We start from the raw sequence: 14,437 nt of genomic DNA on the forward strand, positions 1-14,437 counted from the left end.
AAGCCAGGAGCCCCGGAAAGCCTGGCGTTGCCCAGAACGCTTGAACCCCACCTGGGGCTTCACCTCTGACCTGGGCACAGCTCTGCCCACCTGGGAGTCCCGCAGTGCCCTCTTCCTCCTCTTCCTCCCGTCTGGAAAACATGGGTGATAAGTGAGAACTCACTGTGCTTCCTCTGACCCCGCCCCTGCCTTCACCCGGGCTGGGGGATAAGCCGGATACGTGGGTAGGTTTAGTCACTCAGTCGTGTCCGACTCTTCGATCCTGTGGGCTCCAGCCCGCCAGGCTCCTCTGTCCATGGGATTCTCCAGGCAAGAATACTGGAGTGGGATGCCATTTCCTTCTCCAGGGCATCTTCCCGACCCAGGCATCGAACCCGGGTCTCCTGCATTGCAGGCAGACTCTTTACCATCTGATTGACCAAGGAAACGTATAAGCAGGTTGGTGACAAGTAACCCAGCACCTCCCCCAGGTCTATTCATTGTCAATGCGCGGCAACGAGCCAGCCACCCTCCGGAGTTCTCGTGCCTCTAAGACCTCCTCGGAAGACGACAGGTTTTATCTCCTCTGCCTGTTTTCCCTTCAACACAAAGTCACCGGAGGGGACTCAGCAAATGGGGTCCTTGGCTGCCTGACCACTTGCTCAGAGAGGGGCCAGCGGGGCCCCAGAGCGTGGTCCCCAGAGGGCGAGTCTCCAGAGGGGGGGCCCCAGAGGGGGGTCTCCAGAGGACAAGTCTCCAGAGGGGGGTCTCCAGAGGGGTAGTCTCCACAGGGCGAGTCTCCAGAGGGGGAGCCCCAGAGTGGGGGGTCTCCAGAGGGGGAGCCCCAGAGGGGGGTCTCCAGAGGGTGGGCCCCAGAGGGGGGTCTCCAGAGGACAAGTCTTCAGAGGGGTAGTCTCCACAGGGCGAGTCTCCAGAGGAGGGTCTCCAGAGGGGGAGCCCCAGAGTGGGGGGTCTCCAGAGGGGGAGCCCCAGAGGGGGGTCTCCAGAGGGTGGGCCCCAGAGGGGATGCCAGGTCTCTGCACCATGCTGCCTGCTCTCCCCACGGCCCCTCCGGGTACATTCTGCCCGAGGGTGGGGCTCAGCCGCCCAGCGTGGACGTGCCTTCTCCTCCCCTGCTCCTCTTTCAGCAGAACCTCTGAGAGTAAAATGGGGAGCCCCAAGGAACAGGCTTCCAACAGCAGAGGTTCCGGGTCAGTTGGTGAAACCACGGAGCCCTAGACTGGCGGGGCGTTAGAGACCAGTTGGTCCTCTCCTTTACTTTAGACAGATCCAACCAGTCCGTCCTAAAGGAAACTAACCCTGAGTATTCATTGGAAGGATGGATGCAGAAGCTCCAATTCTTTGGCCACCTGATGCGAAGAGCTGATTCATCAGAAAAGACCCTGATGCTGGGAAAGACTGAAGGCAAAAGGAGAAGAGGGCAGCAGATGAGATGGTTAGATACATCACTGATGCAGTGGACGTGAGTTTGAGCAAACCCCGGGAGATGGTGAAGGGCAGGGAAGCCTGGGGTGCTGCAGTCCATGGGGGTCACAGAGTCCGGCATGACTGAGTGACTGAATAACAAAGGAGTCCAGGGCTCCCGGGCTCATGATTTGCCTGACACTGACCACAGGGGTCGTGACTGAGGCCTGAAAACCCAGATTCCCTCACCACTCACTCAGTGGGTTTTGATTTTTCAGTTTTTAACTGACTTGGCTGTGCTGGGTTTTCATCGCTCTGCAGGTTTCTCTCTAGTTGCGGCCAGCAGGGGGGCTCTCCAGCTGCAGTACACGGGCTTCTCTCTGCCGTGGCTTCTTCTGCAGCAGACCACGCGCTCTGGGGCTCGAGAGCACAGGCTCAGTAGTTGTGGCACATGGGCTTAGTGGCTGTGTGGCTTGTGGGATCTTTCTGGACCAGGGATTGAACCAGCAACTCTTGCATTGGCAGGCGGATTCTTCACCCCTGAACCACCAGGGGAGCCTCTCACTACGGTTTTTATTCTTTCCTTATTAGAATAAATCTTTAGAGGGCACTCAGCTTTTGGAATCATGATTTCTGGTCATCTTTTCTGCCTACGAAGAAGCCTGGCAAAGAGAGATCTTTAGAACTGCTGCGTGGCTGCACTCCTGCAAGCTATCCAGGATGTTGTGAGTTGCTTAAACAAATATTTAATTCGGGATGGAATGCTTCCCTAAAAGTAGGTAGAAGAATCCAGTACAGCCTCGCCTAACTTCCCACTAAAATCATCTTCAAGACCAATTAATAGAATAAAACATAGAATTCACCAAACTGAACACCAAGACTGCCATCAACTTGCATGGGGGGGACATTTATGAGGAATTTTCACCTAAACACAAGGTTGCTGGAACTGGGTAGGAAAAATAACACCTGAGTCCTCCAGCTGTTCAGAAATTCAAATTAAGCAGCCATCACTCAACGTGATGGGTGATGCCTTTTGAAACAGCCAGTGCTGTCCACTCCCTTTTTACCAATACCTACTTGATTTGAGAACTGCAACTCTCAGAAAACACCTAGGGAAAAAAAAACGAGGGTGGGTGGGTAGAAGAGGGACATCAGTGGTGGTAGAGTGAACCCCGGGAGGTACTGTTTGCAAAGGGCGCTCCAGGTGAGAATGAGGACAAGGGGACAGTTGGGCGCATGGCATATCAGGGACTGGGGATTCCTTGGTCGTTCAGATGGTAAAGAAACTGCCCGCCAATGCAGGAGACGTGGGTTCGATCCCTGGGTTGGGAAGATCCCCTGGAGAAGGGAATGGCAACCCACTCCAGTATTCTGGCCTGGAGAGTCCCATGGACAGAGGAGTCTGGTGGGCTACAGTCCAAGGGTTCGCACAAAGTTGGACATGAGTTAGCGACTCAACAACAACGACATATGGGGAACTGATGTACACACATCATTTGAGCATCTTGTCCGCAGCCCAGGAATGGACGCAGGTGATGAATCTATGTCAGTCCTGCACAGCCAAATTACAAGAAAGCTAGTTAAATGGTAGGAGCTGGGTTAGGCATGTTAATTGGCAATTTACTGTAGGTCTACAAGGTTGAGCGCACCAACATCCGGGAAGAAGGCTGGGAGGGAAACACATAGCCTTCCTATGAGCTCCGTCAGGCCCGACTGGGTCTTCCTCCTTTGAGAATTAATAAATAGGACAAAAGGAGAGAGAGACGGAAAATACTGGAAAACAGAAGCTATCTGGAATCAGAGAAAATTCATCTGAAAATATATTACAGAAACTTAACATTTTAGAGAATTATTTGCTATCTCAAGATAATGCAAAAAGAGCTGGATTCTCTGAAACAGGGTCAGAAAATAAAGAAGAAAATGAAGCGGATCTCTATAAATAATAGTATGTAAAGAAAAAAGGAAAGAGATGAGAAAGATAGAAACTCCTGCAAGAAAATGAGAAATACATAGCACTGGAAGAAATTGGGAGCAAAATTGACGCCACACTTGTTAGGTTAGGATTTATGCAGTTCAGGTGGTCTTTCCTGCAGGGAAGCATTTTCAGTTGTATAATGACTCAAAAAGTGTATCCATATACACTTTTTTACAATTTTAAAAAACTTAATTTTGTATTGGGGTACAGCTGATGAATAATGTTGTGAAAGTTTCTACCTGTATACTCTTTATGAAAGGAAAACTGAAGACATACTTGGAATATAATCAAAATTAAAAGCTCAAGAATATGACATTTTGCTAGAAAAGGACTGGCCAACAGCTCTGCATGAATATAAATACTCCTTCACTCAACCCAGACATCGAAAGGGGTATCATTATGTTAACAAACAGCACCTTTTTGGAAACACTACATCAAAGAATCTTTGGGAACGTAGAAGGGTCAGTACCTCCTTGTACAGAAGGATTTCAATATTTAAAAAAATAATTCCATTATGAATGGTTTTCATCATTATGTAAATAGCAGAGTTTGACAAAAGGAAATTCCTCTAAAAAATTACCTTCCTCTAAAAAGTTATCTCCCTCTTGTAGAATTTAACCCAGATTCATAAGTGCAGTTAAAGGGGGTTGCATATATGTCAAATGATGAAAAACAGATCCAAATAACCATGCCTTTAAAAAAGCCTAGAAGGAATATTTCAACGTGTTAAGTTTCAGGTGAGGTCTGAAAGCACCACTAAGATTCAGTATTACACTGGAAAAGTAGCCAGTGCAATTAAATGAGAAAAAAACAATTAAGAAATGGGAATTTAGAAAGGAATGACGCTATTATAATTGATAAAATAACAAAAGTCAGCATAAATGAGTGCTCGTGACTTGATAAGTGTTTTTGAAGTTGCACTAACTCAATTTTAAAATCAACCTATGAGGTGGTTTACAGTTAAATTACCCTGAGTCACAGAGGATTAGGTAAATTACTTAAGGTTACACAGAAAAGTAACAGAGCTGGGATTCAAACTCCGGTAGTCAGATTCCAGAGTCCTTGTCCGGAACAGCTACCCTATATTGCTTCTCTCGACAGAAAGAGAATACTCATAATGATAAGTGAATATGATTTTTTTAACCTACAAAACATAAGAGCCTCAACACCCAAAATTATTAGAACCAATGAGAAAGGTGGTCAATATTAAGATGAACATACAAACATCAATATGGATTATGCAGCCATAAAAATCCAAGATAATATGGATAAACTATTAGACTTAACATGAGAATTTAACAAGGCTCCTAGACTCAACATCCACAGACAAAAATCAACTGTTTTTCTACATAACACAACAAACAGAAAATGAAAAAGATACCATTGACAGTAGGATTAAAACATCAAGTACAGAGAAATAAATCTAACAATAGGTATGCAAGAGTTTGGCAAAGAAAATGATATACTCTGTTAGAAAAAGTAAAACATACTATAAATGAACTGGAAGACTCAATACTGTAAAATGTTTAATTCTCTCCATATTGATCTATAGATCCCACCAAATCTTTAATAAAAATCCTAGCAGATTTCTCTCATTCCCTTTCTGTCTTCTTTCTTTCATTTTTTTTTTTTTTTTTTTTTTGGATTTAACAAGCTGATTCTAAAGTCTACAGGAGGATACAAAAAACTCAAAGAATAGTCAGGCTATTCTTGATGAAGAAGAATAGATGTGAGGACCTGCTATATTAACTATCAAGACCTCTAATAAGACTCTAATGGTGTAGTATGGGAAAGGATGTACAAGACCAGCTCACAGCACAGAAAGCTTACAGACAGATCCACGTTCACATGGCTGTGCTGTTAGTCGCTCAGTCGTGTCTGACTCTCTGTGACCCCATGGACTGTAGCCTGCCAGGCTCCTCTGTTCATGGGGATTCTCCAGGCTGAATACTGGAGTGGGTTGCCGTGCCCTCCTCCAGGGGCTCTTCCCAACCCAGGGACTGAACCCAGGTCTCCCGCATTGCAGGCGGATTCATTACTGTCTAAGACACCAGGGAACCCCAAGAACACTGGAGCGGGTAGCCTCTCCTTTCTCCAGGGGATCTTCCTGACCCGGGAATTGGACCAGGGTCTCCTGCACTGCAGGCAGACTCTACCTGCTGAGCTGCCAGGGAAGCCCCATATACACACGACACGGGATTTAATGAAATGGGCACTCAGAACACGAGGAAGGGTAGTCTTTCTAATACTGGAGCTCGGGTAACTAGGCAGGCATGGGGCAGGGCTGGATTCTTGACCCCCTAGTTTATGTCATGCACACACACAAAGTTCTGTAGGAATCACAGAACTCGGTGTAGATGGCAAAACGATCAAGTTGTATAAAATAATATACGGTAATATCTTAATCTCAAGAAAGATTTCTTAAACAAGACTTAAAAAATACTATAGCAAGGGGAAAAGACTGATACATTACGGCACATTAAAATTGAGAACTTCTGCATAATAGATGACACAAATATGAGAGCAAATAGAGACAGACACAGAGAGAGAGGGAAGGAGACCGCGTGAAAGGAGAACCATGGATATTTTCAGCGCATGTGACTGACAAAAGGCCTGAATCCAGAATATATAAATGTATAAAGTCTTTTGGAAATCAACAAGAAAGAGTCAAGACATCCCAATAGGAACACAGGCAAAGACCTGAACCAGCACGTCACAGAAGAAGAAATCCAGATTTCCAACAATTACATAAAAAGGTACTCAAAATGATTAGCAATCCAGGAATTAGATACATAGAACACCCTTATCTATCTACAAAATGGCTTAAATGAAAATCTCTCAATCTCCACTGCTAGCCAGGAACATGGGAACACGCCCAGACCGCTGGTGGCAGTGTAAATGTATGTAACAGGTCAGAAAACTGCCTGCCAGGATCTGATATGGTGAATGCGTGCATGTACTATGACGCAGACATTCCGCTCCTAGAGAGACCACCTTGCCGGGGATGCTGTCACAGGCTGGCCTGCCCCCGCCCCCTGCGTTTTTCGACGGCTGCCGTCCAATGGCCATGAGGACGCGTGAACTTCTGATGGAAAGCACCGAGCAGCAGAGGTCTGACGGTGAACCAGACTCCCAGGGTCGAGCCCGTGCTCAGCCACAGAGCTGCCAAAACGGAAGAAAATTTTGTCTTTGTTATTACTCCCCCACTACGAGTTCTCCGGGTAGATGTCCCTGAGCGCTCTCCTATCTCAGATTCCAGGAGAGGCTCAGAGATGCTCACGCCCCGCCGGGAGCTCCGCCCCTCGGCTGCGCTGGACCCCCTCCAGAGGACCCGACCTCGGTGCATCCACAGGGCGGGGGTGAGGGTGCAGCTGCAGCCAGACCCCGTCAGAGCCCCCGGAGACACGCCTGTGGATCAGAACTAATGCCATTAGGCGATCACTCAGGGAAGAGGGCTGCAATTACCCCTTGGATGCTTTCTCCAAGATGACCGCATGCAGAACACCAAGATGGGAGAGAGCAATGAATCACCAAGCGAATTAACTGGGAGCCGCTCTAATTAGTGTTATAATTTTTCATGAAAACACTAATGAATATGAAATAATGTGGCCATGAAACCACTAGGACAATTAATGCTTTGGAGTAATTTGGGGTCAGGGAAGGATTCTACAGACTGTTTAAACAGACTTGTGTGTTGAGAACTCAGTGGAAGCCCCTGGCTTCAAAATCTCTTATTAGTAGGTAAGTTGTTACTTCAGGAAAAGCAAAGTGTCAGTGGGTTTTCTTTCTTTCTTTTTGTTTTTCATGTTAAGGCTCCTGGCTTTGGGAATAAAGATGATGCCATGAACTTCTTCAGGGAGTTAGATGAGAACCAAATACACACACACTGAATGGATCAGTGGAACAAGAGAAAATGGCAAGGTCTGGCCATACTGAAACCAGAAAAGAAGAAACGGTACTTGGCACTTTTAGCCTCAGCATTACCTGGATGTCGGAGAAAAGAGCTTTCTGAAATGACTCCCAAACCTGCGATCATGAAGACAAGCCGAGCCTTGGCGGTGGAGCTGCGGTTTTTATACATACAATTGTACAATTCTAGCAAATGTAGAGCTTGTGCTCAACATGTATCACACTTACAGAATGGACCTTATCCCAACATCAGTCAGTAATGATGCCAATCAGAACCTACTGCGCGCGTAGCAGATGCCCGGGTTCTAAGCCCACGCTTAGCAAAATGCTTATAATTGTTAAGAGTCTTAAAAGGACCTGCGGGGTGGGGGAGAGAGGGAGTGTGGCAAGGTGAATAACTGCTGCGTGTCTAACCAACTTGCCAGGGGAGACCCAAAGACCAGCATAGTGTCTGGCCATCTCTCTCATCACAGTTCCACCAGTGAAACTGACAAAAATTCTGTCCTTGTGACATAGGGGATGATTCTGGGTATGCAGGCAGTGCTGAACACCACGGCGTCTCATTTACCTAGCACACCAACTACCGAGTCGGCACCAACCTTATCCCCATTCTACAGAGAAAGCAACTGAGGTTCCCTGAGGTTAATGACTTGAGTGAGCTCACATAGCCACACACAGCTGGCACCCAAACTGGATCTGTCTAGCCCCAAAGCTCATGCTCTCAGTGATGACACCAAGCAATACTCCTGATACATAAAAATGATGGAAGAGTTGGTGACTCAGGCCACATCTCCTGCTTATGTACAGAGAAGTTACAAAGGTAATATTAATCAATTAATAATAATAACAATAGCAACTATATTAGCCAGCATTCACAAAGGATCAGCTGTTCTAAGTATCTATATTCCTTAGCTCATTTAAGGCTCACAATAATCTTGCGATATACTCACTTATTTAAGGCACAGAGACTGCTATAGGCTGAATGCTTGTGTCCCCCCACCGCAATTCATTTGTTGAAATTCTTCCGAAGATGATGGTAGTAGTAGGTGGGGTCTTTGGTAGGTGCTTACGTCACGAGAGTGGGGCCCTTAAGAACAGAATCAGCACCCTTATAAAAGAGGCTCCATAGAGCTCCCTAACCCCTTCCCCCAAGTGAGGATACCATTAAGCCTGCAAGCTTGAAGACAGCCTTCACCAGACTAGGCTGGCATACTGATCTTCTTCCAACCTCCAGAACCATGAGCAATACATTTCTATTTTTGATCAGCTATGCAGTCTGTGGTATTTTGGTACAGTGGACTAAGAGATAAACAAGATAAACTTTGAAAGTTTGAAGATTCTAATGAATTCTGAAATGTTTAAAGGTTAATTAACAATGCCAACAAAAAGTACATCTTTGGAGCTGTTTTATTTTTTTTAAATACTAAAGCAGTGCTTATGGAATGCGAACGGCATGGCCGTGTCAGGGAGAGCCAGGATAAAAGATGACAAGGGTCTGTTTTCCTTGTCTTTGGTGGTAGAATGGCTGGAGTTGAGAGGTAAGGACTTAGTCTCCTGAGTTTTCCTTCCAAAGACGAAACATTGGGAATCACACCTCGTCCACTGGAGATGCATCCTCAGACAGTTCACCGTATTTGTTTTCAAATCTCATCTGGAATTCTATCCACCTCTGCTGTGCAAATAAGACTTTCGTATGTCCTGGCTTCCCTGGGAGCTCAGCTGGTACAGAATCCGCCTGCAGTGCAGGAGACCCCGGTTCAATCCCTGGGTTGGGAAGACCCCCTGGAGAAGGGAGAGACTACCCCCTCCGGTATTCCTGGGCTTCCCTGGTGGCTCAGATACTAAAGAATCTGCCTGCAATGGGGGAGACCTGGGTTCGAACCCTGGGTTGGGAAGATAACCTGGAGGAGGGCACGGCAACCCACGCCAGTACTCTCGCCTGGGGAATCCCCATGGACGAAGGAGACTGGTGGGCTCAGTCCAAAGAGGTGGACACGACTGAGCGACAAAGCAGACGTGCATGTCCTCAATGAGGGAAGCAGCCTAGGGCTGGACTGGGAGCTTGTAAACAGGAGTATCAGGATCCCAGCTCATCCATGAAAGAAGTTACGGATTTTGTTCACAATGCTCACAATCGGAATAAATCAGCCTAGCAAAAGCCACGGACGTGAAAACACAAGGCGAATAAATCAGCCTAGCAAAAACCACAGACACGAAAACACAAGGACTTTTTTGAATGACAGGGTGAACAAGTTCAGTAACCAGAGACGGCTTGTTATGAATAACAGAAGACCACATTTGCCGACAGGGTGTCATTTCTTCACCTCCACGGAAAGTAGAAGCACTGGGTATTGATTCATAGGATGCCATTTCATATGCACGCAGAACAAATCCAGCTAAACAAAGTTACCTGCCCAATGGAACTCGAAAATATTTCTCAATTGAATTTTAAACAGACCTCGATGTGAAGGAAATTTAATTAGGTGAGTAATATAGAACACAATGAAATGTCCATCAAAATTGCTTCCAAAGGTTTAAAATGTTTTCCTTTTCAGACAATGTAGTTAGAGCTGCTGAGATATCTGTCTTGAAAAGTGGGCCTGGGAAATCAATGTGATCACCTCTCTGAATTAAGTATGCACAAATGAGAGCAACTGAGATCCATATAAATCAGCTCAAGGAGCCCACTGTGTACCAGACCATTAGGGGACAGGCAGGGAAGAAGGAAGATGCAAATAAACACATTATCTGAGGCATACTCACTAATGGAAGGCATTTCTTAACACCCGCATTAAGAACCAAGACAAAACCCGTCAAGTATTTTTAACATTGCTTATGATTTAAAAAAATAAAAGCATGCCAGAGGTAGAATCTCAGGTTAAAAAAAAACAAAACCCAAAACCAAAAAAAAAAAAAAAACCCCTCAACAAGGCTCAGACATTGTGGGAGTCATAAATGAGTAAATCTCTCGATCTTTCTGATATCACCTCCAAATAGCCCCTATATTCATTGGTAAAATGAAGCAAGGACTCGCACTGTTTGGATTTTGTCCACTCAGAATAATGGACCTCTGGATTGGATGACTTAACTTCTGTAGGCAGCAGCTTTGGACTTGGCTCCTCAGATGTTTGGTGATTATTTCAGTGGGAAAAAAAACAGCAAAATTTAAAATGAAGTCTTATCATAAAATACATGGAGAGCCACATATGGTCATCTAGTGAGACTGGAAGGGATGCCCTGCTAGGATGCCAGAGGTGACCCTGTGGATCACCAGAATTTACTGAATGCCAACTATGTGTTAGGCACCATGCCACATTCAAGGGGAGATGAAGGAGAGGGATGCTTGGGTCCTGCCTGCTTCCAGCCAGAGGGCAGGTCAGGCACAGCTACAGACCAGACTTGTGCCACGAAACATGGCTTCTAACAAGCCAGGCATAGTTCGCTATTTGTATGAAAGTTTGCTACTTCTTAATGTCTTTAACGGCCGCGCTGGGTCTCTGCCGCTGCCAGCGGGCTTTCTCTAGGTGCAGAGAACAGGGTCTACTCCAGTCGGGGGGCACGGGCTTCTCCTTGCCGTGGCGTCTCCTGTGGAGCATGGGATCCAGGCGTGCTCATGGACTCCGCAGATGCGGCTGAAGCACGCGGGGTCTTCCCGGACCAGGGATCGAACCTCTGTCCCCTGCACCGGAAGGCAGATTTGTAACCACTGGAGCACCAGCGAAGTCTGATAACCAGTTTTGAAATACTTCCACATTTATTTTCCATTTGTTGTCCTTATCTCAACCATGGAGATGGCAAACTCCAACAATGGGAATGAGCTAAAACATTCGGTGAGAGGTAGATGGCAACACACATACAGACACACATAGACACACAGACACAGACACACTCACACAGATGCACATAGACACACACACAGACACACACACATACATGCACACATAGACACACAGACACACATACACGCACACATAGACACATAAGACACACACACAGACACACACACACAGAGACACACACAGAGAGACAGACACACACACAGACACACACACACACAGACACACAGACACAGACACACACACACAGACACACACACACACACAGACACACACACAGACACACACACACAGAGAGACACACACACAGGCACACACACAGACACACACACAGACACACACACACACACAGACACACACAGACACAGACACACACAGACACACACACATAGACACACACACAGACACACAGAAACACACAAACACACACATACATAGACACACACACAAACACACACATATACACACACACAGACAGACACAGGCACACACACAGACACACACACACAGACAACTACACACAGACACACACACACCATAGATACAGACACACATACACACAGACACACACACACATAGATACAGACACACAGACACACATATACACACACACAGACACACTGAAACACACAAACACACACATACATAGACACACACACAGACACACACATATACACACAGAGACACACAGAAACACACACACACATAGACACACACACAGGCACACACACAGACACACATACACACACATAGACACACACACAGACACACGCAAACACACACACAGACACACACACAGACACACATAGACACACACACAGACACACAGAAACACACAAACACACACATACATAGACACACACACAGACACACAGAAACACACAAACACACACATACATAGACACACACACAGACACACACATATACACACAGAGACACACAGAAACACACACACACACATAGACACACACACAGGCACACACACAGACACACATACACACACATAGACACACACACAGACACACGCAAACACACACACAGACACACACACAGACACACATAGACACACACACAGACACACAGAAACACACAAACACACACATACATAGACACACACACAGACACACACATATACACACAGAGACACACAGACCCCCCCATAGCACACCACGCGCTCCACCGCCACTTCCTCCTAGGACGCCGACGTGCAACCACCGCAGCCCCCAGACACTGCTCCCCTCACACCTAGACTCCCACTGAACACACGGTATCACCCTGGGCCATCACCCCCACAAGACACCCCCAGCTACCACAGAGGCACTCCAGAGATGCACATGGACACACCACAACACACACACAGAACATAGCCAGCCACACACACATGCAAACCCAGACGGGACAGACACTAGACACTGCGCCACAGACAGCACAGGAAACACATGTAGACTTTTACAACACGGAGTACAAATTCATCAAATGGATCACTTCACGCGCATAGACAAATGACACATACCACCGACACAATACACCACTAGACCACCACCATGACACACTCACAGGACACACACACCAGAGCTACCCTGAGACTATAGTATATAACACACGAACACTAGTATGTAATCCACAACACTCACAATTCACAACACCTCACTCACAGACAATCATCATGATAGCTACAACATGGACACAAAAAAATACAAAATACAAATGAACTACAACACATGAGAATATCGACCACACATAAAAGACATCAGAATCACATAAGAGAGATGACACACTGGACCCCAGATACATACACCAACGAAGAAGCACAGACACACACAACACATTACAATACAACACACAAATGGACTTAGACAAGATCAACGATAACCCTAATCACAAACAGCAAAAGGGCTCAGCGTTTTGGCAGACAGGCTGTGGACCTGGGACTGATAGGTAGACTGGGTGGGATATAGTGGTTCTTCCAGGCGAGGGCCCCCAGCATTGAACAGAGTATAATGAGGGTGGAAAAGCCAATCACACACACACGATTCGGCCATGCCAGACAAGATGCAACTCAGCCGGATGCTGCACTGGGAGATAGCCAGAGGAAAATGGAGGTGGAGAAGTGGTCGTCGTCGTGGAAGTGGGGCACGTCCCGGAATGGGTCATACATGTAAATCCATGGCTAATTCATATTAATGTATAACAAAAACTACTGTAATGATGTAAAGTAATTAGCCTCCAACTAATAAAAATTAAAAAAAAAAAAAAAACCGAGATAGAGTCACAGATGCAGCAAACAAGCTTACGGTTACCCAGGGGAAAGGCAGGGATGGAAAATGTTCATTGTTCAATGCCGTGTGTTTCGGGGTGGTTTGGTACTTCTTATAGCAATGGGTAACTGATACATAGCACATTACAGATGTTCAATAAAATATGGGCTTTATTTCTTTTCTCTCCTTCTTCCCAACATCCAAGACCATCTTGTCCCTTAGGTGATCACTCTAGGCAAGGGATTCTGTGGAAAGTCCTGAAGACAGCTGATCAGCCTGCTACCTGACAAGTGGCTGTCCAGGCCATGGTACCCCAACCAGAGGAGAGGACAGACTGACTCGGGGGGCTCCCTCTGCAGAGAGAGGCCTCGGAGCTGCCTTCCGGCTCTGCCCAGCCCCGCCTGTCTCTGCCTCCGTGTCAGTGGAAAGCTGGTTTGTCTACGCAAGGCACACAAATGACTGTCACTCGGGCCGATTGCTTATCAAGCACATCTAATCACCGCGCAGCACAGCGGTGCATTCAATCAAAGGCGTAAGACAGAGGTCGGGAATGTTTTACACGTTCTGTTCACATATACATAGTTTTCATAGTTTGTTACTCATGTAATATGAATGTCAAAATGTTAACTGCCAAAAGAAAAAAATATCTCCAGGCAGTATATAGTTTCCACATAAGATGTACAGCAAATTATTTTAGTTTCAATTTCTTACCAACTTGACACAATGGTAATCACTCAGTTCTGTAGGGATATTACAAAGAAAAGTGAGGATTTACCCACTCAAATTTTAAAATTCCAGTAAAATCAAGGTGAAAAAAGCTAGTTTTTTCCCCCATCCATAATTACTTAGTACAGTATTGTGACGGTAGAACCATGTGTGTCCCTGAATACCTCTGAATGACTAGGTTTCAAAGAGCTCAAGTAACTTTACGTACTTCTCTGCCAAAGATCAGGAAATGAGAAAAAAAAAGGATAAACTTATAGAAGTGTTGACCCTGGCTTTTTTTCCTTTTTAAAAGGATCACCGTGCTTAGCCTGTGCCAGGCCTCAGATGTG

At 46.1% G+C, this 14,437-nt stretch overlaps 1 protein-coding gene across 3 annotated transcripts in view; it reads right to left on the reverse strand.

Annotated features, from left to right (window-relative positions):
* The window catches only part of ONECUT2 (one cut homeobox 2), a 56,626-nt gene that overhangs the window by 23,960 nt on the left and 18,229 nt on the right, over nucleotides 1-14,437 (reverse strand). The window contains exon 2 of one of the 3 annotated variants that reach the window (XM_070452474.1): nucleotides 9,498-10,967. The exons of the other annotated variants lie outside the window; for them this stretch is intronic. Within the exon in view, the coding sequence (XP_070308575.1) occupies nucleotides 10,900-10,967 (68 nt within the window). The 3' untranslated portion in view covers nucleotides 9,498-10,899. Of the gene's footprint in view, nucleotides 1-9,497; nucleotides 10,968-14,437 lie in introns of those variants that run through there. 3 annotated transcript variants of the gene reach the window in all.

This window comes from Odocoileus virginianus, chromosome 22, assembly GCF_023699985.2.
Source record: "Odocoileus virginianus isolate 20LAN1187 ecotype Illinois chromosome 22, Ovbor_1.2, whole genome shotgun sequence".
Taxonomy (NCBI): Eukaryota; Metazoa; Chordata; class Mammalia; order Artiodactyla; family Cervidae; genus Odocoileus; species Odocoileus virginianus.